This window comes from Lepidothrix coronata, unplaced genomic scaffold (genome assembly GCF_001604755.1).
Source record: "Lepidothrix coronata isolate B3197 unplaced genomic scaffold, Lepidothrix_coronata-1.0 Scaffold175, whole genome shotgun sequence".
In the NCBI taxonomy this organism is placed as follows: domain Eukaryota; kingdom Metazoa; phylum Chordata; class Aves; order Passeriformes; family Pipridae; genus Lepidothrix; species Lepidothrix coronata.
The window spans coordinates 265,216-288,687 of NW_016690355.1; the positions used below are offsets into that span (position 1 = coordinate 265,216).

Genomic DNA, 23,472 nt, shown 5'->3' on the forward strand with positions numbered 1-23,472 from the left:
AGTTAGTGACCTGGATGCAATTACTGAATGCGGTTTATAGCAAGCAAATATAAATATATAGGTTTATAACAGTCTAGAAAAGTTTAAGAAGAACTTTCAGCCATTAGTTTGTCCTGTTTGTTTGCTGGAAACATTTGCCTTTGGGGGTGGTAGCTATGAGTTCAAAGATAATAAAGACAAAGACTCACACAAACAGTTTCAAAAAGGTCTTCATTTGTCAATAGTGCAAATCTAGGAAAAGAACCTCTTTTGTCCTGTTGGAAAATACCACTGTCATTTTTTTCCCCACTTATCCCCCAAGCTGTTGAGTGTTGAAAGGTCAGGCTTGATGGACTCATTTGGGAGTACGTGGTGTCAGAGTAGTACAAAATGGACTCTGTCAGTGGAAGTGTCTCTGTTCTGCCTGACCTATCTGTCTGTCCAAAATGCACTTAAATGACAAATCATCTGCAGCTTGAACGGTGGTCCTGTCTGCATATTCATTTCACCTCTGCTCTTCTACCTCAGATTGTCATTAGACAGCCCAGTCATTTGGTAGAGTGATGGGTTTCAATAAGGACACTCATATATTAAATTTTAGCTACACCCAAACAGGGCTTCTCTGCTAAATAGCAGTGACATTCCTGAAGTGAGTGCTCCAGATTGGATAAGAAGTTTGAAATAGGAGAGACTGTGATTATGAATGTACTTTCTAAACTGTCAGTGTGCAACCTAAGAGTTACACTTCTATTCCTCACTTCAAAGGTGTTTTGTAGGACTTATTTCTCCTTTAAACCATTTTTCAGAGGAATATTCTCTTCTTTAGAGGATAGAACCTATGTATTGTGATGCTCTTTATATTGAGTATTAGAGAGACATTAAACTATTTTGCAAAGCTAACAGATATACCCTGATAAAGTGCATGCAGATCCTTACCTAAACAGCACATGAGAAAATCTGATCAGCTCAGACTGATTTAGATAAAAAACTAATGAGTGTGAAGCCTAAGTAATGACTGCCAGACTGGGCTCATTGTTTGTCTGGTGCTTTGGGCTGAAAAGTGGCCTTTTATATGATATGCAATGATGGCAGTTTTATTAAAAGTAGCATTGTTTTGGTCCCAGTACAAATATCCAAATTCCCTGGACAACTGCATTCTTTTTTTAATTTGCAATTCCTTTTATTCTTTGTGACTCTTCAAAATTAAAGAAGCATTCTTCTATTTGTCACACAAAATCCACTTTTTTTAAATGTGCTTCAGCTCTTACCAATAGCCCAGACACTTCACCATGGCACAGAAGGGGATAATAGGCTGAATTATCCTTAAGCAATTGAAGTTGTAACTATTTCATGTCTTATTGTGGTATGCAAATTTGATTTTTTGCTGGGTCCCATGGACATTTCTTCATTTTGACTACTGGAAGGCACAGTGGGATAAATGGATTAAAGGAGAACTAGCTCTTAGCACTATTTCTTATCACTTTTATGGTAATGTCTTCACTGATACAGTTGCTGTATGCACACAGAAGACGTATTTCTTTCCCAAAAGTGGGAAAGCCTACCAGTATTGAACAAAATGTAAAAAAAGAAAATAATAAATCACAGAACAATGAGAAAGGATCAATGAAGGGGGTCATAGTGCAGAGACTGTTTGGTCACACAGGTTAACAGTAGACATAACGGGATGGTGATGGTGTTTTTGCAAGGTTATTTTTTGATAGAGCAAGTACAATAAAAAGCCGCCAGTATTACCAAGACTTGTACAACCGAAATATTGTATCTGGCTGGTTTTGGGAGGGAGAGGTGAGGCTTCCAGCCAGAGCAGATCCTGAGAAAGTACCGAGAGCTGGGAAAGGGAATGCTATTTCATATTAATTCCAGTTAAGTATTCCAGGAGGGTGGCATAAAGAAAGGTATAACAGAAGTTCAGACATGAGTGCTCCTCAGTGGTGCCATTGATGGAGCGAAGTGGGGACAACTGAAATGAGAGTGAGATGAGCTAAAATAATGTGTTGACTGGAGAGGAACACTTCAGATATAACAGTGTAAGTGCTAGTTGGAAATGAAAGTTGAAGCCATGGGGGAGATAAAATTAGNGAGAGGGAGAAAGAAGAGCGAGCGAGCTGAGGAATAGCTCTCTTGTGCCCCATAAAAAGGAGGATAAGTGGAGGGAGCAAACTTATGAAAGGCATAGCAAAGAGACAGCTAACTCCTGTTCTCAATAGAGTTATTCCTTGGTGCAGTATATATATAAAATAGGATGTAAGGCCTTTGCATTAGAGACCAGTTTTTTTTGTTCCTTATTTGAACCTGAGGCTTTTAACACCTTACGAACACAAATCACCTGTGACATGCTCTGACAGGAGCACTACATCTAGATGGTGAGTAGTGCACGTGCTCTTGCCTGACTGGTCAGGCTGGGATGGCAATTTTGGATTGTAGTTTGGGCCTGCTGATAATATTCCCACGCTGGAGTGTTCAGCAGGCAGGAATGCATGGCTTCTGCCTTTGCAGATGGGAGTACGTCCACGGGGAATGTTTCCAGCTACAATGAGGAGGGAGGGAAGAAGTTCATTATCACCAGCAGGTGCGAAATTTTGCAACTGGCACTTAGCTCATAACTTCAGGAAGTTTGGCCCAACCTGTCAGAGACCCGTGTTGTGACCGTATGCTGTCCCTTACAATGTTGCACCCTCTAGGTCTCATTGAGGCTTTTCTTATTAGAATGGTTAGATTAATTATGCTTTATTGTTTTCTTGCCAGGTTATTCATTGGTATGGAGTGTGGAGAGAAGTGAGAACATGAGGCTGATGAGCAAGCTGCAGACCTAAGTGAGGGGTTGTTCTCAACAGGGTCAGTCCACAGGGGCTTTCCCTGTGCCCTTGGGAGCAGGAACCAACCACTTGGGTGTAGAGCACCAAGACAGTGTTGCATGAGGGTCAGGCAGGAGAGGCCCTGCAAAGAGCCAGAACTGGCATTCCTTAGTGTATGGAAGAATGGATGCTCTCTTCCTCCAGCTGCCCAAAATCAGAGGCCTCTAAAATACAGTTGTTCCCCTCCTTTCAGCCTTGCCTCCTGGAACTCTCACTGGCTCTGCCAGTCCTCTGTGCCCTCCACTGGATCCAGCTCTGCTGCTGGCACCAAATTCAGGTTTTCTACCTATAGGGTTAGGGAAAAATAACTGATCAAGTATTGCCTACATTACGGAGCAGCCTTGGGCTGCCTCAGAAGGCAGGTGGGTATTTAATGTGACATTTGTACCTCTGTGCACTGGAGGTTCTGGCAGTGTCGTGGGGGCCAGCTAATGCAGGTGAGCAATTGCCAGTGGTGGACTATCTCTTGAAGAACAGTAATATGTCAGGTCATACTTCAGACTTCTCTCTGTGGGATGATACTGCTCAAGGAAATTAAGCCTAAGAGATAATTTGGCAACAGTCTTATTTTAAACACCGATTAATGACTATTGCTTTAGTGCGGCTCCTGCTTTACTCGTGATGTTTTAATATGGCAAAAGAATTATGATTAGTGCTTTTAGGTTTTTAATGTTCAGATAGTTAAAATGCCCCATAATAATCGCTCCTTTTAATATTCAGCATAACTATTACACAGATGTAATTGTGCTTTGGTGTTGAAAAGAAGAAACCAGGATCCCAATGTGATCGTGAATGCCTTTCTCTGATAGCTTAAATCAAATCCTTAAATTTCAAAGTCCTTGGCAGCAAGTTTTAAGAACTTTATTAAAAAAGAAGTCTTACAGAAATAAATCAAAGCAAAAGACTAAAATTTGTTAAAGGAACTACTGCAATAATTGCACTTAAAAAATATAGTAGAATATGTACCAGAAAGCACAAGTAAAAGCATCAGAATCAGAAAACAAATTCAGATTCAGGATACCTGTAATCCGAGACATACCTGTGCAGAATACAAGTCACGCTCCAAGATTTGTAATCATTATTCTGGTGACATTAACATATTTTAGATCTGATTCTGCAATATCTCACACAATTGGAAGCCAGGGGTTTTCTAATAGAATTACAAAAAAAATCCAATAAAAATGAGAGCAGGCTCCAACTCTGCAAATCTGGCTGATCCTTGGCAGAAACAAGAAATATTTGCATATATTTCCCCTCTCTGGCCCCAGAGGTGGTATCTTGCATGCAGTACTTAGTTTTCACCTTGCCCAGCTTGTAATTCTGTTGCTTTCGGTTCTCTGTATCGGGGAAAAAATACTCAGCTGTGGTTTTGTAAACCGTGTTAAAGAGTCAAAGGAGTGTGAACTCAAACCTTCCCTTGAAAAGAAGATTTCCCCAGAGCCTGTGCTGGACTGCCGTGAGGCACAGAGAAGCATCTCTGCATTTGGGCTCGCAGAGCGCGCTGTGAGGGCGTTGGCAATTTGTCTAAGAGAATTTTTTATGTACAGTCACCTCTTGCAGGAGTTACAGCGCTCCCACACAGCCCCACGGGCTCTACCTCTCCATGGCTACATCAGCCCTTTGAATTCATCCTCACCTCTGTCTCCTTCCAGTGCGAGCCCCTGGTGTTGCTCTGGATGTGCTGAGGGGTTGTGCTACCTCCCCCCCTACAGCCCCAGCCACCCACTTGCTCCCCTCTTCCCTGCCCACCTTGGATGATGTCCCACACTGCCTCCATGCATGGACAAAACTTCTCTCTCTAGTTCCTTAAAGTCTTACCTTACCTTCTCTCACATACCATTTTAAGATGATATCTCTGCTGACATTAGTCTGACAATTCACGAGACCCCTGGTTTTGGCGAGTTCTTCTCATGACGTCCTCTTCCCTATATTTCCTCTTCCTCTTCCTGTGTCCCACTTGCCAAAGGCTGTTGTTGATCTTGCGATTCTTCCAGTTCTGCAAAAGTGTTAGTAGTTCTTTATTTGAGTGTTGTTTTTACTGATAGTTTAGCTGATGTTGTCCATGTGTTGATGTACCCGAAGTACATGGTCCCTTCCCTCAGTCCACAGGTGGTTCTTTGGCTGTCGGTTCCTCTTTCTGCTCCCTGTGTTCCTTCATTTGCCATGAAGCTAAATATGGACAATTGATAACACTCATCAGCTTCCTGGCATGACATTTCCTGCTTTTTTCAGGATGACCCCAGGAATGTAATTTATATAGTTAAACAGCAGTTAAACAAAAACAGGGCACCCCGCTGGCATGGGGCTGGCTGTTTATTCCCGTAGGAAGACACCAAGGAGGGGATGGAAAGGGCAGGCAGCAGTACTGTTTATACAAGTGAGAAATTACCTGTAGTGAGGCTGTTTGGCAGCTCCTGACTTTGCCTTATGTGTTGCTCAGGTAAGGATGAGATGTAGAAAAGGGAGATAGCTGAGTATTTTGCTTCTCATGTGAATTTCTGTGCGTGTCTTCCAGTGCCAATAGAAGCAGTAACCTCAGTGAACTCATTGTTGGCAGAATTAATGTATAGGACTAGTTAAAGAAGGGGACTAGAGTGATGAGCATGACAAGGAAGGAAGGAATGGGAAGGGTTTAGCATCTGGGGTAGGATAAGTTGGAGGTTAAAGACAAATTGTAATGATATTCCCATTAATCTTCAAAGCTGGGAGGCTGACATCCATACATAGTCAATGGAAGGAGGTGAATGCCTATAACATGCCTTAACTAGAAGCCTAAATTAGAGGGTTTTAATGCCACCTGTTTTATTGTTATGATCTGTGATCTTATTAATGCATTTTTAAAATGAAAGAAAGTGTCAGACGTCAAGAAGGATAAAGGGTAGGTGGAGAGCCTGAACAGCTGGTAAATGTTCTGTTCTGTTCATTTTAATAATAATTTTGAGTGGATTTTTCCCTTCCTCTTTCATTATTTTTAGGTAAATGAGATTGCAGCTTAGCATGAAACTGATTTTGGAAATAAATTTGACTGCGTGCTCCTTCTCTTGCAGAGGTGACTTGATCTCTATAATGCAGTTTCTTATATTAATGTATGAATCTTTTTATGTGTGTTTATTGCTTGTTAAAGATGTGTCCTCAAGTGTGGATTACTACATTAAAGGATCTGGCCATATCTCTGGCTAAGAACTTTTTTTTAGCTGTTTAACTGTGATTTTTTTGAACAAGTACAGTGCTGTCTTTACTGGCCACATAACTTTAATAAGAGCAGCTGCAGTTTCTCATATTTTTGCATTACTGAACATCTTATATTTTTTGCCAGGGAGATAACACATGGCAGAAAAATTTGCACGCCCAAACACAGCTTTCAGTTATTGGCAACTTGCAAAACTTTGCAAGTGTTTTAAGTGTCTGAATTCATTTTTCATAGAAGGTCTCCGGGAAATAGAAAAATCCTTGCAGAGGCATCCAAATACAGTTTGACCATTTTCTATTGTGTTAAAATATGTCATAGCGATGTCTGGAAAATCAGTATCTTCCATTAGTGCAATGCTAAACCTCAGACAGGTGCCTCAGTGGTGGCTGACCCCAATATAATTGTACTGGACCTGCAGCAATTCATTGTCCTCTTGTGTGTCTCTCCAAAACCATCATCTCTTCCCTTAACTTTTACACTAAAATCCTGTCAAACTCATAAATGCCTTTCCCATTCTTTTTTATCTCTGAGGGCTAAACTCCTAGCTGACATCCTGATAAATTTCATAAGGAAATGCCGACAGAGCACATTTTTGACAGCCGTTCTGACACTTGACCAATTAGTGGAGCTTACGGTGGGTGTCTCTTGGAGACTGCACAGGCAGAAGTCCACTCAGGATGATAAGTGAGCAGTTACGAAACAAATGATGTCTCACATAAGTTGGTAATTACTGGCTCCTCCATAACTCTGTGCTGCCACAGTGAAAATCGAGATGAAGGTGGGTTTTAGCCCCCATACCAGTTTTGGAACTGCTTCCTTTTCTTCTGCCTCTGAAGTTACAGCACTCAGAGCATATCAGTGATGTGCTGTAGGTGACTATCTAGAGAGGGTTTGTAGACCCACCAGTCTTGAGCCGTTAGCTCTTTACTCCTGGGGGGTGTATTGCTGGTGGTGTGTGCACTCAGAATGGGAAAGGGGTGTTGTAAACCACTGCACGACCAGGACCAGACTATTGCCACTGCCAGGAGCAGACTGTTGAGCAGCATCCAGTACCACGGTGATGGTCACTTAAGCTGTTCAAACAGGAGCTCAGGTAACCATGAGTGGCCACCCAAATTGAAAGCTACATTTATTGAAGCTGAGGCTAGAATGTTTTGTCCTCAAAGGTTATCTTGAAACTCACTGTGAATGAGCATTGAGGTGTAAGTTGGAATGATTCTTTCGACCTCTGTAGTTCTTGTACTTTCTGGAAATTGTACTGACACTTGAAACATCAAATTAACCAGGAGGTTTTTCAGCTCTGATTTCAGAGGTGTTTTAGGCTGAATATTAAGGAGAAAAGAGCTACACAAAGTAAAAAAAGATAAATCCCAGGTAGCTTGATGAAAGCCCTATAAATAACTGTTTGAAAATAAGACATTGTCATACTGGAACTAATACTGTATTGAACTAGTTGGAAAGTTATATTGACATTATTCAAGAATGTTTTATCTCTAGTACTTGTGATTCTAAGCTGGGCATTTATTATATCTTGCCACTGGGAAAATGGACACCTATTATATATTCCTCTAAGAAAGGACAGTCATCCAGGATTCAGCACATGGCTGAGCAAAGGAAGAAGAAAGAAAATTAATTTTCACTGGGAGAGTGGGACAGAAGATTAAAAAGAAAAAAAAGATATATTATGGAGGTGGCTGAGTGGAATTAGATAATCTAAAGACCAAAGATCACCTGTTGAACCAAATAAATAATTCAGGATGACCCTTGATCCCCCACGGATTCTGGGCTCACTTGGTGATTGAGCTCTCTCAGTCCTTGCCTGCTGATGTGAATTGATACCTGACAGCTCCACTGCCACTGTGCCAGAGGCTGGGATCTCCCCCAGCTGATCTTGGCAGGCTCCATCAGTGGCTTACATTGTCCTGAGATAGCCATAAATCCCCTGCCTCACATTATGGTGTCTGCTCTCAGAAATTACCTCTCACTGAACTGAAGGCCAGCTCATTGACCTACTTCTCCTGCAGGAACTTCCATGCCCTACATATACAAGGCTGAAGGTTTTGAATAAAGATTTAACATTATTAAAATACCGATCATCCACATTACCTTCCTGATGTGGGAGCTCAGGCAGGGTGACAGTGGTTTGGGCACAGAGGTGTCCACAGGGTGAAGTCCCACTGCCACTTAGCTTCTCACTGCTTGGTCACATCTGAGAGTGTGATTAAAGGTTCTGAGATGACTTATAGCCTCACATTGTTCTTAATGTTCATATTAAATAATCATAATCTCTACAGAGAAATGTACTGCAGCCTAAGGAGAGTCAGGCAGTAGAAGCTAGTCCTTGGATTTCTTATGACTTTCAGGAAAGCTTGGATGTTCCCTTGCAACCAGGTTTCTGAAATCCAATGCTGCCATTAATTTTGATAGTTGGCAGACCAAGTGATTCTGGAAAACCAGCCTGACTGCAATAAATGCTTTCAGATTATTGTCCCAAATGATCTGTTGAAGAAGGAACGGGTGAAGGGAAGAATAAGAAAATAAGTGTATTTCCATAAAGAACAAATCACTGAGGGAGACCCCGGCTATTTTTCAGGCTCTATCATATAATCAGAAGCATTCAGAACTGGAAAGTGTTGGAAGGAGATAAGGGACATGTACACAGGGGCAGTGAGGTTGTGGGTGATAATCTGCAGCAACCTGAGAGAAGCCGACCAGTCTAATCTCCTTAGGTTTATCTCAGAGAAGAGTAAAAACAGTTTTACAATATTGAGATACACAATTCCAGTCTGTGAGAGGCTGCAGATAAAAGCAGCATGGAGCATCCTAGGAGCCAGTGCGGCCTAATTAAGAGAAAATACTGAACGTAATCCCCTAAGACTCTGCTCAATGGTTCATTGCTAAGCCAGTGGAGTTCAGCATAAACAAAGTTAAATACACTGATATAAAACTGAATTGCGTAATAAACATAGATAGAGAGCTTTTCTTCCCCTCTATTGCCTGGGAAGAGTGCAGTAAATGGGCCAAGAAGCCAGGGGAGAGCAAGCAATGTGATGTTTGAATGGTATGATCCTGTTTTCCATCAAAGTCTGAATTAAATCTGTGCGTGTTTATGCTAAAGACTTCAAGGGTTTGTGTGAGCTGGGGCCATACAGCTTCTCTGTGCTTCCCAGGCTGCTTCTGAATGGGAGTTTGGGCTGTAGTTAACACAGCTGTATCACCCCGCTGCTGGGGGAATGGGAAGAGCCAAATACTGGTGTGAAAGGGCATGTGGGGCTGAGCAGTGTCTGCCGGGTTCATAACAGTTCCCAAACACATAAAGGGTATAAATATAAAAGAAAGATGCCACAACGTGGTGCCCACGGGTGTAACAAGGGTAATGGGGTAGAATTAAAAGAGTGGAGATAGAGGCTGACTTTAAGGAAAAAATCTTCCTAGCTAATCGACCAATGCCACAATACCCTCCTCTGATGGAAAGAGCTTTTGAAACAGGACCAAACTAATTCTTCCTTCAAGAATTTCTCAAGTCCCAGAGGCCTGGGTGTGGATTACTGCTGTGTGTAATTCTGCTGGTGAAGTAGAGCTATGGAGAAGAGGAATAACTGTGTTCATGCTGTAAAGTGTGTGTGGGAATGGCCCTGCTATTTCTACCGTATGGGATGAGCGTTTGCCTCTCTGCTGCTGTGCCAGCCTGGTGGAGAACACGACCTCACTGGAGAAGGACTTACATCCTCTTTCAGCTATTGCTGTGTCTGCACTTTGGCACATCTGGGGTGCAGTGCAATGTCATCTGTAGGGATGAAATGGGTTGCATTGGTAAAGGCTCTGCTTCTTGGTGGTGGTGGTTTGGTGCCGTGCCGTGGCACGTGGGTAAAGCTGCACCACGTTCACTTGCTGAGCTCTGCTGAGTACAGTCCAACTGCCCATGACTTATCCCAAGATATGTTTGTTCCTACTGCATACAGAGCAGATTTAAATGGAATTTCACGAAGAAAACAACCCAAAAGAGACAATAGGTGAGAGCAAAGTCTGAATGCTTAGTAGCACATTGCTTTGGGAAAACCAAGAAAGATAGACTTCTAGAAGCATGCAGTCTGAGGGGGCTAATCCCCCAAAAAAGCATGCATTCTTATCATCAGAATTGTTTAAAATGTCGTTTTTTATGAGTAGATGTGCTGTGAAGAAGTCTGCATGTATTACTAGCAAAGATAATCTTGTCTTACTGCATTCTGGTTTATTCTCAGTATTTAAAGCTGACAGTGTACATGCCTGTGCCAGAGACTGTCAGGGGCTTCCTTCAGTGCCTCACCTAATTTTCTTTAAGCCTCCCATAATTCTTCCCCAAGGAAAGGTGTATTTTACCCACTGTGGCATCTAACCTCATCCCCAGGAGGTCTTAAAAGCACAGCCATTAAAATAGCATCAGTTGCTGGCATTTTCTCTGCCCTGGACTCAGTTACCAGCATTTTCTCTGCCCCAGTCCTTCCCACTGGTGATGTGTCTTTTTGATGCCGGGAATGCAAAAAACGTGAAGACTAAAATTTTTGAAAAGCATCAAAGCAAATTTTCCAGTAAGCAGGCAGGAGCGTTGAGTTGCCTTTCACTCAAGTTGACCAGGTGAACGCTGTGGTCCCTCATGCTCTTCTGTACATCCCAATATCTCCAAGTTGCTGCTGGTTTTGCCCCCAAAGGGCTGCAATTACAGCCCTGGGTGGCTCTGATGTCTTTCTGCACCAGAGATGTGGTGTTTATGGGATTTCCACCCAAAACATTCCCAGTTTTGTGTGGAAATCCCAAATGCCAGCAGTGGGCATGTTTCTGATGCTTTTGTGTGTTGTGTGAAACCATGTAGCTCCTGCCCAGTGTGTGATAAGGCTTTTTCCTTAATTGCTTTGTTTTCACTCTGCAGTGCTCAGGTGCAGCTGTAATTGTTTTCTCTGGATGAGTGAGGAAGAGAAATCCTCTTTCCTTTTGTGTGGGAGACGTCAAGTCTGAGATATTCATGAAGGGCCGTTTTGCTGGCAGTGCTACCTGATTGCATTCCTTGTGTTTAACAGGAGCATGCCATGCTCCAGAGCCCTCAGACCAGTGCACGAGGAAGCCAGGCAGGAACAGAGAGACCTAAATTTTGTGGTTTGGGTTGTTTATTTTGAATATCCTGAGTTTTGCTGACCGTCACGGCGATAAACATGATTTGGTTTCATTGGTGTCCAGCAGTTGCCTGAGTTAGAAAGTCAGGCGTTGTCCTTGAGAAGCATCTTTCGCTGTATTTAGAAGGGAAACATGCTACCTCAGGTTCCTATTTTCTTCAAAATTGTAATGTCTTCTGTTTTTATTAAGAAAAATATTTCCTTGTGTAAACATACACAAGCAGAAATAGCATTGTTACTCAGTTGATTATTTTTTCATCTCTGTGGTGCAAAAGAAGGAATGTGTTTGGCACTTTTCCTCTCTGATTATTTTTGTTGATATAACAGAAGGTAACAGAAGGCAGCTGGATTGTTTTATTCGACAATCCAAAAAACCCAAACCAAACAAAAATCCAACTATTACTTATGCCAAATGCAGTGGATTTTTTAGTGATCTATACCAGGGTATATTTCTCTATACCCATCTGCAGCAATGTATTGTATGTCAGTCCTTCATTCTAGCTTTGTCAACAGTTAAAAATGTCACTTGCAAACTGTCTGGTGTCCATATAATAAACATGGAAGGGGATTTGCTGCTATGTTTAAGTATTTTTAAATGTCTCTGAGTGAGCAGCTACTTTTCTTACTGCCTAGTGTTCCCCTCTAAATCTAAATGAAAAGGCAGTGAAATGTGGCTTGTTTCCCTGCTCAGCATACATTGGCAAGGAGGATTGGTATGATCTGCTCGCTCAGCAGGCCAAAAGCAACCATGGAGACATTATCACCATGTCCCAGTATTTAAGGAGTGGCTACAAAGAAGATGGAGACTCCCTTTTTACAAGGAGTCCCGTGGAAGAGATGACAGGTAAGAGGTACATGTTAATCCTTGCAGCTGGACACAGGGAACATTTCTCACAATGAGAACAATCAGCCTTTGGAATAACCTCCCCAGGGAAGTGGTGGCTTCCTCAGTGCTTCAAGATGCTGGACAGGGTGCTGGGCTACCTTGTCTAGACCGTGCTTTTGCCTTGAAAAGTTGGACCAGATGATCCTTGAGTTCCTTACCGAGCTGATATTATCTGATTCCCTGACTGTGAAATGTATGTCTCTGGACCCTACATGCTGGTGTGCAGCTGCACTGTGGGAGAGGCTTTGATATGAAGCAAATGGAGTCTGATTCTAACACCAGCATTGCTGGCTGAAAACAAAGATTTCCAAAAGTGGCTTTGTAAAACAAGCTGAAAATAACCATGGGAGTGTTGCCTATTTGTATGTAGAGCAAATGGTGGCACTAAGGTCACCATCAAACTGTCAGTTGATGGGTATAAAGGCACTATCCTTTTAAACATTGCTGCTTTCCCAACTATTCTGATCCATTGCACTTGTCTCACATGACCAGATGCTGTTACAGGACTTGCCAAACCACAAAGAAACAGCCAAAGTCGAGCCCAGCAGGGTTCCATGTATTCCCTATTGCAAATATCTTTGTCACTGCCTCTGTGTGCGCCTCTGTGCTGCCTCAGACATGTTTTGCTTTGTGTTTTACTTTGCTAAGCCTTTGTAAAACACAGTGAGCCTCTTCCTCTAGCGTTTCCTTTTGTCTTTTTGTTGCCTTTATCCCTTTCTGTGTCACTGCCAGTATTCCTTGTTACCGCATTTCTTCTCTTTTTCTTGTTTTCCCTGCAATGCATTTCTATACAATGAATATTTGCCCTTCTTTGCCAGTTGTTCTTTTTCTGTTTTCTTTCTTTTCACTTTTCTGTCAATCAGCTCATATTTATTCTTAGTGATGTCCATGCATACATGCATATATTTGTCCATGTGCCAGGTGCTGTGCACTGACCCGCAGGAGGGTCAGGGATGCGTTGCTAAGCCAGGGGTCCTTGTAATAAAAACCAGCACAAGCAATTGTCTCAGAAGCAAACCAAAAACCTGGAAGCCTCTACCCAGGAAGACTCCAACTTGCATTTCCAAGTATTCTATCTATTTTACTCACCCCAGAATTACAGTTGAGAAATGGCAGAAGTCACTGATGAACAGATGCAACCAAGAGAGTGTTTGCTTTATTTAAATAATTGCTTTTTTTCCCCTCCTCCATCCTGCACGCTACTGGTGCCATTATGACCTTGCTAAAAAGTGTATTCTCCTGCTGAATTTCAGTTCCTCTCTTGCTTAAAATTTAGTAGCCAGAGCTGATGCAGTAAATAAAATATTGTCTTCTTTGGGGGATCAACATTTAGGGGATGATACATGGACTGGCTTAACTGCAGTGTGCTGCTGATCTATAATGTAGAGCTATGTTTTTTTGACCACCTCTCAAAATGCATGTGAAATCCACCCAAGCATCCCTTCAATCTACAATTTATATTGAAAGTATGTAGTGTAGTTTAGTAAAAGTGGTGCTCATTTAATGATTAATGTATGATTTAGAAGTCTTCTGTGGAATTCCTCGTTCAGAGATTCTGAGACAAGATCATGATGATGATGAAGGTGATGGTCTGCTTTGACCTCTTGTGTAGCATAAGCTCCTTGACTACAGGCAAATCCATGCCTACCTGTCGAGGTCTGTAGATAGGCACCCACCTTGCCACACACTTTGGCTGAATTATCCTGAATAAACTGATCCAGTAGTTAATTTTCTTCATGCTTAAAAAATTCCCTTTTTTAAAACTTGAATATGAATTTGTCTAACTACAGCTCTCAGCCTTGGGAACATATCTCTTTACTTGCTAGTTTAAAAGGAGCTTTTCTAAGAGAAATCTGCTTTGTATATTTTCAAAAATGATTGAGTCTCCTCTTCCCCACCTCTCATCTAAACCAAAGAGGTAGGTTCCTTCATTTTGTTACTTTTAGGCAAGATTTTCGGATCTTGAATTATTTTTCTGGGTTTCCTTTAACCACTCTGTCATTATCAATGTTGCTTCTACAATGAGGAGCTAGGACTGTAGGCAGCGTTACAACAGTGCCGTTAATATTTAATATAATATCAATTCCTCCATCCTATTCCTGTATGAGGTATAAGAGCCTCTGGTTTCCAAAATACAATCTGGTAGTCTTTGATTTATTCAAGGCAGCAGTGAATAAGCCAGCACGGAGCTCAGTGATGCTGCAGATAGATGGTTTCAAGCTGCTGGAAGATCTCTTTAAAGCTCTCTCAGGTGTCTTTTTGCTACTCTGCATCTGGTATGATGCAGCAGAGTTATTTCTTTTTACGGCTCAGTATTGCTATTTTATCTGACAGTGATACCATGCTTTGTTGACAGACCTGCCATCATATAGTTTGTCACTAATTATACTGGTGTTTTAAATGTTTGCCTGTAAAGCAACAGAGGAAATGCCACCACTCACCTTGGCAATTTGATTCTGGTCTTAATAGTGTTACTGTCATCAGTCGCCTCTCAGTGGGTTCAAATCCTGCAGATGTCTCCTGAAGTTGGGTGCCTGCATCTGGACGTGCTTCCTGAGCTGAATCTATGCCATGGCTCAAGTGGTACCTCAGAGTTTTTACAAACTACGCTTTTGTCTCATTTTACAGTACTATCGAATCACATTCTCTTTATGGTTCTCTACAGTTTCTGGATCCAGGGCAGTGGTACCACAGAGGGGCCATTTGTTTCTCATCCTGTGTTCATGCTGTTGTCCGGTCAGTCTCTTGTCACTGTAGTTCTGTACTTCTCTCTCAACCTATTTTTTCATTCCATTTCACCAATTCATAAAGCCCACTTTGAATTCTCTTCCTGTCCTCCAATTGTCTCACTGTCCCTCTCACCTTGGCAGCATCCACAGAGTCAGTAAGAATCATTTTCAGTCCATCAGCCCCAAATTAATGAAAACAAGTAATATGACTGGATATAGGACATAAAGCTCTGCAGAGACATCTGTGAGGTTTCTTGCCCATTTTACACTATTACTATTCAGAATTTGATTTTCCAGCATTGTACTTACAGAGTATTAGATTAATCCAGGCTGTATTTCCTTAGCCTGAACGGTAGTGTGAAAGGCTTACTAAGGTCAACAGAATACCTGCCATTTCATCCCTATCCACAGCATCTGTTATCCTGTTACCCAAGAACATCAGAATGATTTCACACAGGTTGTTCTTGACAAGCCCGTGCTGTCTGCTACCCATCTCCTTGTTATTTTCTGCTGCTTGTAGATAATGTCTGTAGGAAAATAGTTTCCCAAGAATAAAAGTTTATATGACTGCTGTGCAGGTCACTGTTTTTTATCCCTTTCCTCCTCCATCTGTCTCGCATTTCATCTTCCAAAGGATACTCAGTATCTTGTCTCCTTCATTCCTAAATAACCCCATCGACACATAAATCACTTCAAGTGTCTCTTCAAGTTTTCCCTCCTTGTTGGCCAAACTTTCTGAGTCAATGCTCATCATAAAAGGTTTATCTCACCTTTCTTTCCCTTCACCCCATTGGTGATCTTCCATTTCCTGCCATTCCCTCTATTGTAAATTGAATATTTTTAGTGTTGGGCTTTCTCTATGTGGCTCCTGCGATAGATAACAGTGTTTCCCTTTATTTCTTGGGCTCTTCATTTCAGATCTGTCATTTAACTTCAGGTTCTTGTCTCATGCCTTTTAATTTTCCTCACTTTCTCATCTCCTATGGGCTGAGTGATTACTTTCTTTTAGACCATTTGCATGATCTTTAAGTTACTGTGTCCTCTAATTTCTATCACATGCTGTTTGCTGTGTTGCATTATTTAATTCTCTAGAAGGTTTCAGGTAGAGTGGTTTGTGTGTACGACACGCTGCAAAGCACAGCTGTGTTGTGTAGCCTCCCTATGCATTTTCTTTCTATTTGCTCCCTTTACTTACTGTTTTGGGAAACAGCCTTTTTCACTCCATTATTTCCAGAATCGTGGATGCATGAAGGTGGTGCTCTGGGGAATGGCTGAGGTGTGAGAATTGCTGAATCACTCGTGGCCTGACATCCCCACTGAACGCTGCAGTGGTACAGAGCACGACTTGGTGTGCTGGTGGTGGCTATTACAGGGTGAAGTACCTCCTGGTGCATGATTCTGGTAGGGTTCCAGTAGTCAGACACTCATAAACTCCTTAAAACCAAGAAAACATAACCATGTGCTAGATCTGATGTTTGCAGTGCATGGGCATATGTGCACGAAGAGTTACGCAGTTATTCCTTCAGAGAATCATAGAATGCTTTGGGTTGTAAGGGACCTTAAATATTAGCTAGTCCAACACCCCTGCTATGGGTAGGGATGTGTTCCTTGTCAGATTTGTTCAAAAAACCATCTATTTGTTTTTATATAGCTTCTCATTAATCAGCAGTATATAGGCAGTATTGATGTACATTCTTAATAAATACATACTGCTGCAAAAATTCACCATGATCAATACTTTTTTTTTTCCCTCTGAATTTTAGTGATGTGCCTATAAATGTCCAGAAATTCCTTGCTTGCCACAGCATGACCCAGTGGAATTAGTAGAAGACTTTCCATCGATTTGCGTGGATTTGTACAGGTCCATGTAAAGCATTTAACCTCAGACTACGGGTCAGTGATAGAAATGTAGGAATCTGAGAATACATATTCCCTGCTCTGACAGAAAGGAACAGAAGAGAGATATCCAGAACTACAGAGACATCAGCTACCCCACAAGGTAGTGACTCGCAAGCACTTCCCTCTTATCTTTTGGCTCAGGGACAGTATGTGTGCACTCTGATGTTTGAAATAGGTTGGGTAGAATTTAACTTTTGGCTCAAGGGAGCTTTTAGTTGATTAAATATGGATGTTCTTGCAGGTAGAAACTTGGTTTCTCTCTGCAGCACATCACTTTTCTTGAATGTATGCATTTGGGAAAGAAAACTTGGCTCTTCTGTGCCTAAATCTTTTCTGTCTGGACCCGCCTACAAGAAATACCAATAAAAACTGTCAGGTTGTAACAACTGTAGGATTTCTAGGTGTGTAGCAGTGTGGTTGTAGCTGCCTTCAGATCTGTGAATTCCTCTGCCTGGTCCCAAGGCTGGGAGGTCTGCCTTACCTGTAATTATACGCAGAAAATCGCTCCAGTTAATGCCGAGTCTAAGCGCAGTACTAACATCTGCCTGTCTTGGCAGAAAGACAGCTACCACAAACAGGCGATGCAACAGGCTGTCAAATATGCTGACTTCTGCAGGAACTTGCTCTTCTAGGGAAATTTTTCCAGCTCCAGTTACTAATCAGGCTGTGGATGATCTTTCTGAGCTCTGAAGCTGTGGGATCTATCACTCATCCATCAGCACCTGTCCCGCTCTCCCTGCGAGCATCTGCTTCTGTCTGGATGCAGCTGAGGAGGAATGAGACTTCCTGCTGAGTGGACTGGAGGGAGAGTGACAGTCTCATCCTAATAAAACAATCAGGTTTTGAGCCGGTTTGCATTTCTGTTGCTGCTTTTGCAGGAACATAAACTGGACTGTTTCTTGCTGTGACTGCAGGAAGCCTCAGGAGCGGTTTGCAGTTCTCTCTGCTTCCAGCCCTTGGTGTAGCCTCAGAGAAGCGTGTTTCAAAAAACATAACTTTCAACTGCCTGGCACTTCCCAGTCTCTTCTATCTCTTGTCTACAGTGCCATCAATCAAATTGTTCTTGTCAGCTAACTGGTTTTAAATCTCGTGTGGAAAAATTGTCAGTTCAAGATCGTACGATGGGAAGGACAAACCTGACTGCTCTTGTCGCGCTAATTCATTGTTGCTTAAGACATGAAAATAAACTGATAGAATATCAATTTGAAGCTTTTAGACCTTGAAATGATTTAAAATCTCTTAAAAGAAGGACTAGGCCTGAAACTTTGTCTCTGAGGCATCATTTTTAACTTAGCAGGAAGCTCTGATGGTCTTTTCTTTAAATTGCCTATTGTCCAGATGCCCACAAAGAAAGTGCTTCTGTGGGACTGTTTGTGTTTAGTGCTGGCATTTATTTCATTTCATGTGACAGATGACTTGGCTTCTGGATCTAGTAATTACTTGCTCATATCCCGCCGGAGGAGGTTTTTGACCTACTGGAAGGCTGTGATTTGGTCTGGGAGCACCGGTTGGCTGGGCAGACTCGCTCAGGAGCCCCATGTTCTCCAGGCCTGGTTGGCTCCTCTTGCACATCTGTGTGGGCTTTGCTAGGTGTTGCAGTCAGACGAGAGCAGTGGGAGCATGGAACCTTTAGGCTTTACTAATGACAGAGCCACCCAATTAAGATTTAAATGTCTGAAAACCTTTTGTATCTGTTATGATTGATAGTCCGTAATTGTTAAACTTAACACCTTTTTTTATAAGTTTTTGTTATCCTAAACTTTGATTGTGAGAGACAGTTATGAACTTGAGAGGATTGCTGGATGCAGCTGAATGAACTGTGCTTTATTCTTCAGCATAGTCATTGCTTTTCATTCACTCATAAAGAAACACCTGATTTCTGCTTGAGGGATTCTTTTTTTTTTATTTTTTTTTTTTTTGAAAGATGGGGAAATCGAAGAATTGAATGCAGCCTTACATTGTGGCAGTTTTAAGTAGGTTTTCTTCCCTTTTTTTTTTTTTATTTTGCAATATTATCATATAGCAGCTAAACTAATGAATATATAATTTTCTTTCCTTTCTGCTTGTCATGCCCTGCTAACATGGACCTCTACAAAGGCTCAGGTTGGTGTTGCAATCTGTCTTCATCTTATTGTTCTCATTTAGTAAAAAGGGCTTTGATGATGTTCTACATCAATCAGCTTTTTTCCCCTTCCCCTCTTCAAAACTGGATCCAACATTATTACTACATAACAGATTCATCCAGAGAGGTGCCACATTTGTTTGTTACCTCTGAAACGGCAGCAAAATGTGCTGTTTCAGAAACAAGGGACATTGATTTATTTATATCTACTTAAATTTGCTATGCTTGTCTGGCTTTGTGACAGGGAAGCAGCAGCAGCTGCAGCACCTTCAACTCCTGAAATCTGTAAAATGCACTGAAACTCTCACTAATGATTTTCTGCCTTGCATTAGAGCCCCATATTTGACAACATAGTCATATAGCATTTGTCAATATCTCATCTGGATTCAATATTTTCTTGATAGTGACAAAATAGAATTAAAAAATAAAATAAAAAAGCAGAACCAGAGAAACTGGCCATTTGTGATTGTATTCTCATATCCCCCATTTCCAATTTAACAGCTATAATTTTTGTATAGGTCTGAGACTAAATTGTCTTGCCTGAGTATTTCAAGTAGAAATAAAGTCCCAGTACATGCAGGGTTATACTTTGTGCTGTGTCCTGCTCCTCAGAGGCTGTAGTGACAGTAAAACCAGGGACGCAAGTTTGTGCCCAGGAGATGCATGTTCTCCCTTATTTTCTCATGTTGAATGATGCCACCTCGGTATTTTAACCTCTGTGAAAGAGCACTCCTGCTTTACCATGTTACAACTTGGTGTTTCTAATGCCTGCACCAATCTCACAGAAAATAAAACCACTTACTGCTCATAAATATGAATTAATAAACCTTGCCGAGCAACATGTTAGTTCTGTCAGAGTGAGCCATAATGATTGGGGTTTGAGAGAGCTCGCCTCAATTAACTTTTTAAACAAGGCATTTTCCACTCATTGCACTTAAGAATTTGAAATAAAGCAGTGTCTGACTTTGAATATTTAATTACCTGTTAGAAGAATGTAAGGGATTTACTGGGAGCATTTTGTAAAGTCCAGCAAAAGGCTAGATACAGTAAAGGCCATGGTGAGGGAAAGTGGAGCATCCAGATATCTTTATAGCAAGAATACCCTGCTGATTTCCTAATATCTCCTCTTTTCCTCATTTTACAGGCAGAATTTTATGGTGCTGCTTTTTTTGATGACTTCATCCTGAAATGTCTTTATCTGAACTTTTCAGGAGCTGATTTTAATCTGAGATGTCATCCAGTTAGTGCAGGAAATCGGGCATTTCCAGATTCAGTTCCCCACTCCCTTAGGGCTCCCTTACCAACCTGTCTGTAGTAAATCACTCTTCATCCTCAGTTTTCTCATGAGTAAATTAGGATTATAGTTGAGCAGTTTTGAGGATTGGGCTATAAATAGATAATCAAGAGAAGGAGAAACTTCAGAGGCTTGATAAGTGTTTACGCTCTTTTCAGAGAAAGTGATTTTTCAGCAGTTTTTGAAGTAGCGGAGTAGTGGTGAAGGGTCTGTTTCTGTAGGGGCTGCCATACTGCCCACAGAGCAGACACTGGGAATTGATGCAACTTTCTGTCTGTGCTGTCATAATTACTGCCCTGACTCTGAATTCATATTTTGCACTTAAAATAAAATGGATCCCATCCCTTTGCCAGCTACAAAGTCTTAGACAGGTCTAGGTTTTCTTGGTTTAATGCCAGCGAAGGTTTTCGAGAACCTTAGCGGAGGTTGAAATTGATTTTCTTTTTTCCACACCACAGAGGAGGAAAAAATCACAAACTCCTTTGATTTGGGCGTAAATGAAAACTAAAAGTGCTGAATTTGCTCCACGAGTATTTGTGCAGGTATCTGCTAGAGGCATAAAAAAATTCAGGAATTCCAATAATTTCAGAAGTCTTACTGCATAATGATCTGTTCAAACTTTTGTGCTGCAAGTAATTTTGAGCAATTTTTTTTCATTTTGGTGGCTATTTGCAGCATCCAAATACCCAAAGACAAGTATTCATCAGTGAAACTACTGCTTTGCAAAATCCAAATTGTTTGCAAATTAATTCTTCAACCAGTTTTAATACTGGTGAGCGGTTAGCATATTTCTGGCAATCTTGATCAATATATAAACTAGCATGAAATAAAATCAATTTTATTTTAAAGAGGACTATTGTTGAAATTTTAATGAGATAATTTCTGTGATGTAGTGTTTGTTAATGTGCAAGTACTTCAGATATACAGTTAATTCAGTAAAGCTTTTAAGTGCATGCTTAGATCTGCCAAATCAAACACGCAGTTAAGTAATTAACAAAGCAAGTACTCCGTTTTTACTTCAGTTTTAAAGAATTAAATGATAGAAACTCATTGTTAGAAATTATCTGGTTTGGATTAAACAGAATGTGAAAGCAGTGTTGGTACATTATAAAAGTTATTCAATTAATGTATAGGCATCTTACAGCCAAAAAAGAGATTTGTGTGAAATAGATGGAGTCAACATAGAAGTCAAATTGCAGGTTACTACAATGAATGGACATTTTTTGGGATGTATTTCCCACCATGCTCTGGATCCATTTGTTTCAGGCTGGTTACAAGGGAGTGCTGGCTGTGGCCCAGATGTCACCAAGTGGTGGCCATAAGCTCTGAGAGGAGGAGAGGTTCCCTTTTGCACTGTGACATCCCACTGCTGCCTCCCCTCCTCTTGCAGCCTGGATATGCAGGGAACATAAAAGTGGGTATGCAAACGGTGTTAAAAGTGAGCAAATTGCTGACCAGTCTTAGTAGGAGGGGTTTTAAAATCTGCACTTGATTTTCCTTACCATTAAGTCCATTTGCAGACCAGAGCAAGTCAGCTCTCCCACCTAAAAAAAGGTCTTTTCTAGCTTTGGTGTTACTCAAGGTGGTCTCCACAGTTTAAAAATGGGTTGTTATTTCTTCAGCTCTGGCTGTTTCAGTGTGTTAGGTCTAATGTAACCTTGGTATAAGGGCAGCGATGTGAAATGAACTTACGTTAGCGATGAGTTTAGCCCATTTGTATTAGAAATGAATAGCACAGAGGTAGTCCTCAGGGTCTCAAGCAACTGCTACAGTGATCAGTTTGGTTGTTCTAATATAATAAGCAGATATTGACTTAGTTGGAGTGAACACCAAGATTTACTGTCATGAAAGCTAAAATATCGACTGAGGGAAAACCAGAGTCAATATTTATCTTGAGGGACAATATATCTTGATGTTCACTGAAATATGAAGTCACTGTGATTTTCAGAAGTGTTGGACCTCATTCTAGCTCATCAGAAAAGCTACCTGAAGTGTAGGTATGAATTTCTTTCAATATGAATTGCATCAGTTGAGTAAGTGCACTTGTTTCTATACATCCTTTGCAAGGTCTCTGTTATTCCTGACCTACATTTAGATAAGCTAGAGAACATTGTAAACCACACCAAGGCTCCTTGGTTGTTAGGTATTTGGACTTTTCATTAAAAGGCAAGTATCAGGTATTAAAAGAGAAAATAAATAGATTAATGTTTGTATATCTTGCTGAAGTAACTGTTGACATCAATATTCTTTAGCAAGAGCTCAGGCTTTGCATTGGACTGAATGGTAAATGGCATCTTTTGTTAGGGCAAGCTTTAGCAGTCTGTCTCCTATGTCCTTCTTTCCTTTAATTTACTAAGAAGTGTGCCCATCAACTTGATTTTAGGTTTCAGATGTTAAAGTACTATTCTAGGGCAGTTGTGTCTACAAAGAGCGATACAGTGGTCCTGTGAAAGTCAGTGGCAAAACTCCCCTTGACCTCAGACAGGCATTGTTTCACCCCTTGATTCATTGAGCCCAAAACCCAGCATGTAAATATGAATAAAAATTGAGGAAAGCAGTTAATTTCCTAAACTGCTAAAAGACTGTTTATTTCTTGAGGCAGTAAGGGATGGAGCCAGGCTGGCCCCCTGGGTGCTGAGCTCTGCAGCTCCTCACGGGTCAGGCGTTTGCAGCTTCCATCATCTTTCTCCCCCGTGAGCTATGCATAACAACGGGCCTCTGTGCCTATCACATGGAATTTATTTCATTTCTGCCCTTCAGGAGATGGATTATGGTACTACAGCTCCATACATGTGTTGAGGGGCTCAGTCTGAAAGGGTTTGTAAATGCGCTGTCATAGTGGGTTTGCATAAGTTTGGGGAAGGGTGGGCATTAAGCAGCTTATTTTTAGTGGAACTGTTGTCTTTGTGAAGTGGCATAGCTGGTCAAGAAAATTCTGTATCTGCAGCAGGGATACTGAATGGCAAACATGATATGGGCTGGGAGACTTAAACTGTATGTAATTTGAAACTTGGATGCACTCTGTGTTACAGCCAGGGATCCATGGGAGCACATCCCAACCTTGTTCCATGCTCAGGCACTTTGGGTCCCTGGGTTGGTGAGGAGTGAGGACACCACATCCCATCCCAGGCTCAGGACAGGGGTGTTCCCGTGGACCTAGGAGGTGAGAAGTGAACTTAGGTTGCCCAGATAGGTAGGACCCAAAGAACAGAAAGGCTTAGGCAAAATCCTTTCAAAATGCAAAGTCAAGAGCATCATATGGCCTCCTTAAGTATCACAGTTTCTAGCAAAACTTAGGAATGAAAGATTTGTTTTGATTTTTTTCCCCAATACAAAAAAAAAGAGGATTTGGA

General features: G+C 41.4%; 1 protein-coding gene across 4 annotated transcripts in view; it reads left to right on the forward strand.

Annotated features, from left to right (window-relative positions):
- THSD7B (thrombospondin type 1 domain containing 7B) overlaps positions 1–23,472 on the forward strand; it is a 316,304-nt gene that overhangs the window by 248,620 nt on the left and 44,212 nt on the right. For 3 of the 4 annotated variants that reach the window (XM_017830217.1, XM_017830218.1, XM_017830219.1), the window contains one exon: positions 18,801–18,806. The exons of the other annotated variant lie outside the window; for it this stretch is intronic. In XM_017830217.1, the coding sequence (XP_017685706.1) occupies positions 18,801–18,806 (6 nt within the window). The remainder of the gene's footprint in view (positions 1–18,800; positions 18,807–23,472) is intronic. 4 annotated transcript variants of the gene reach the window in all.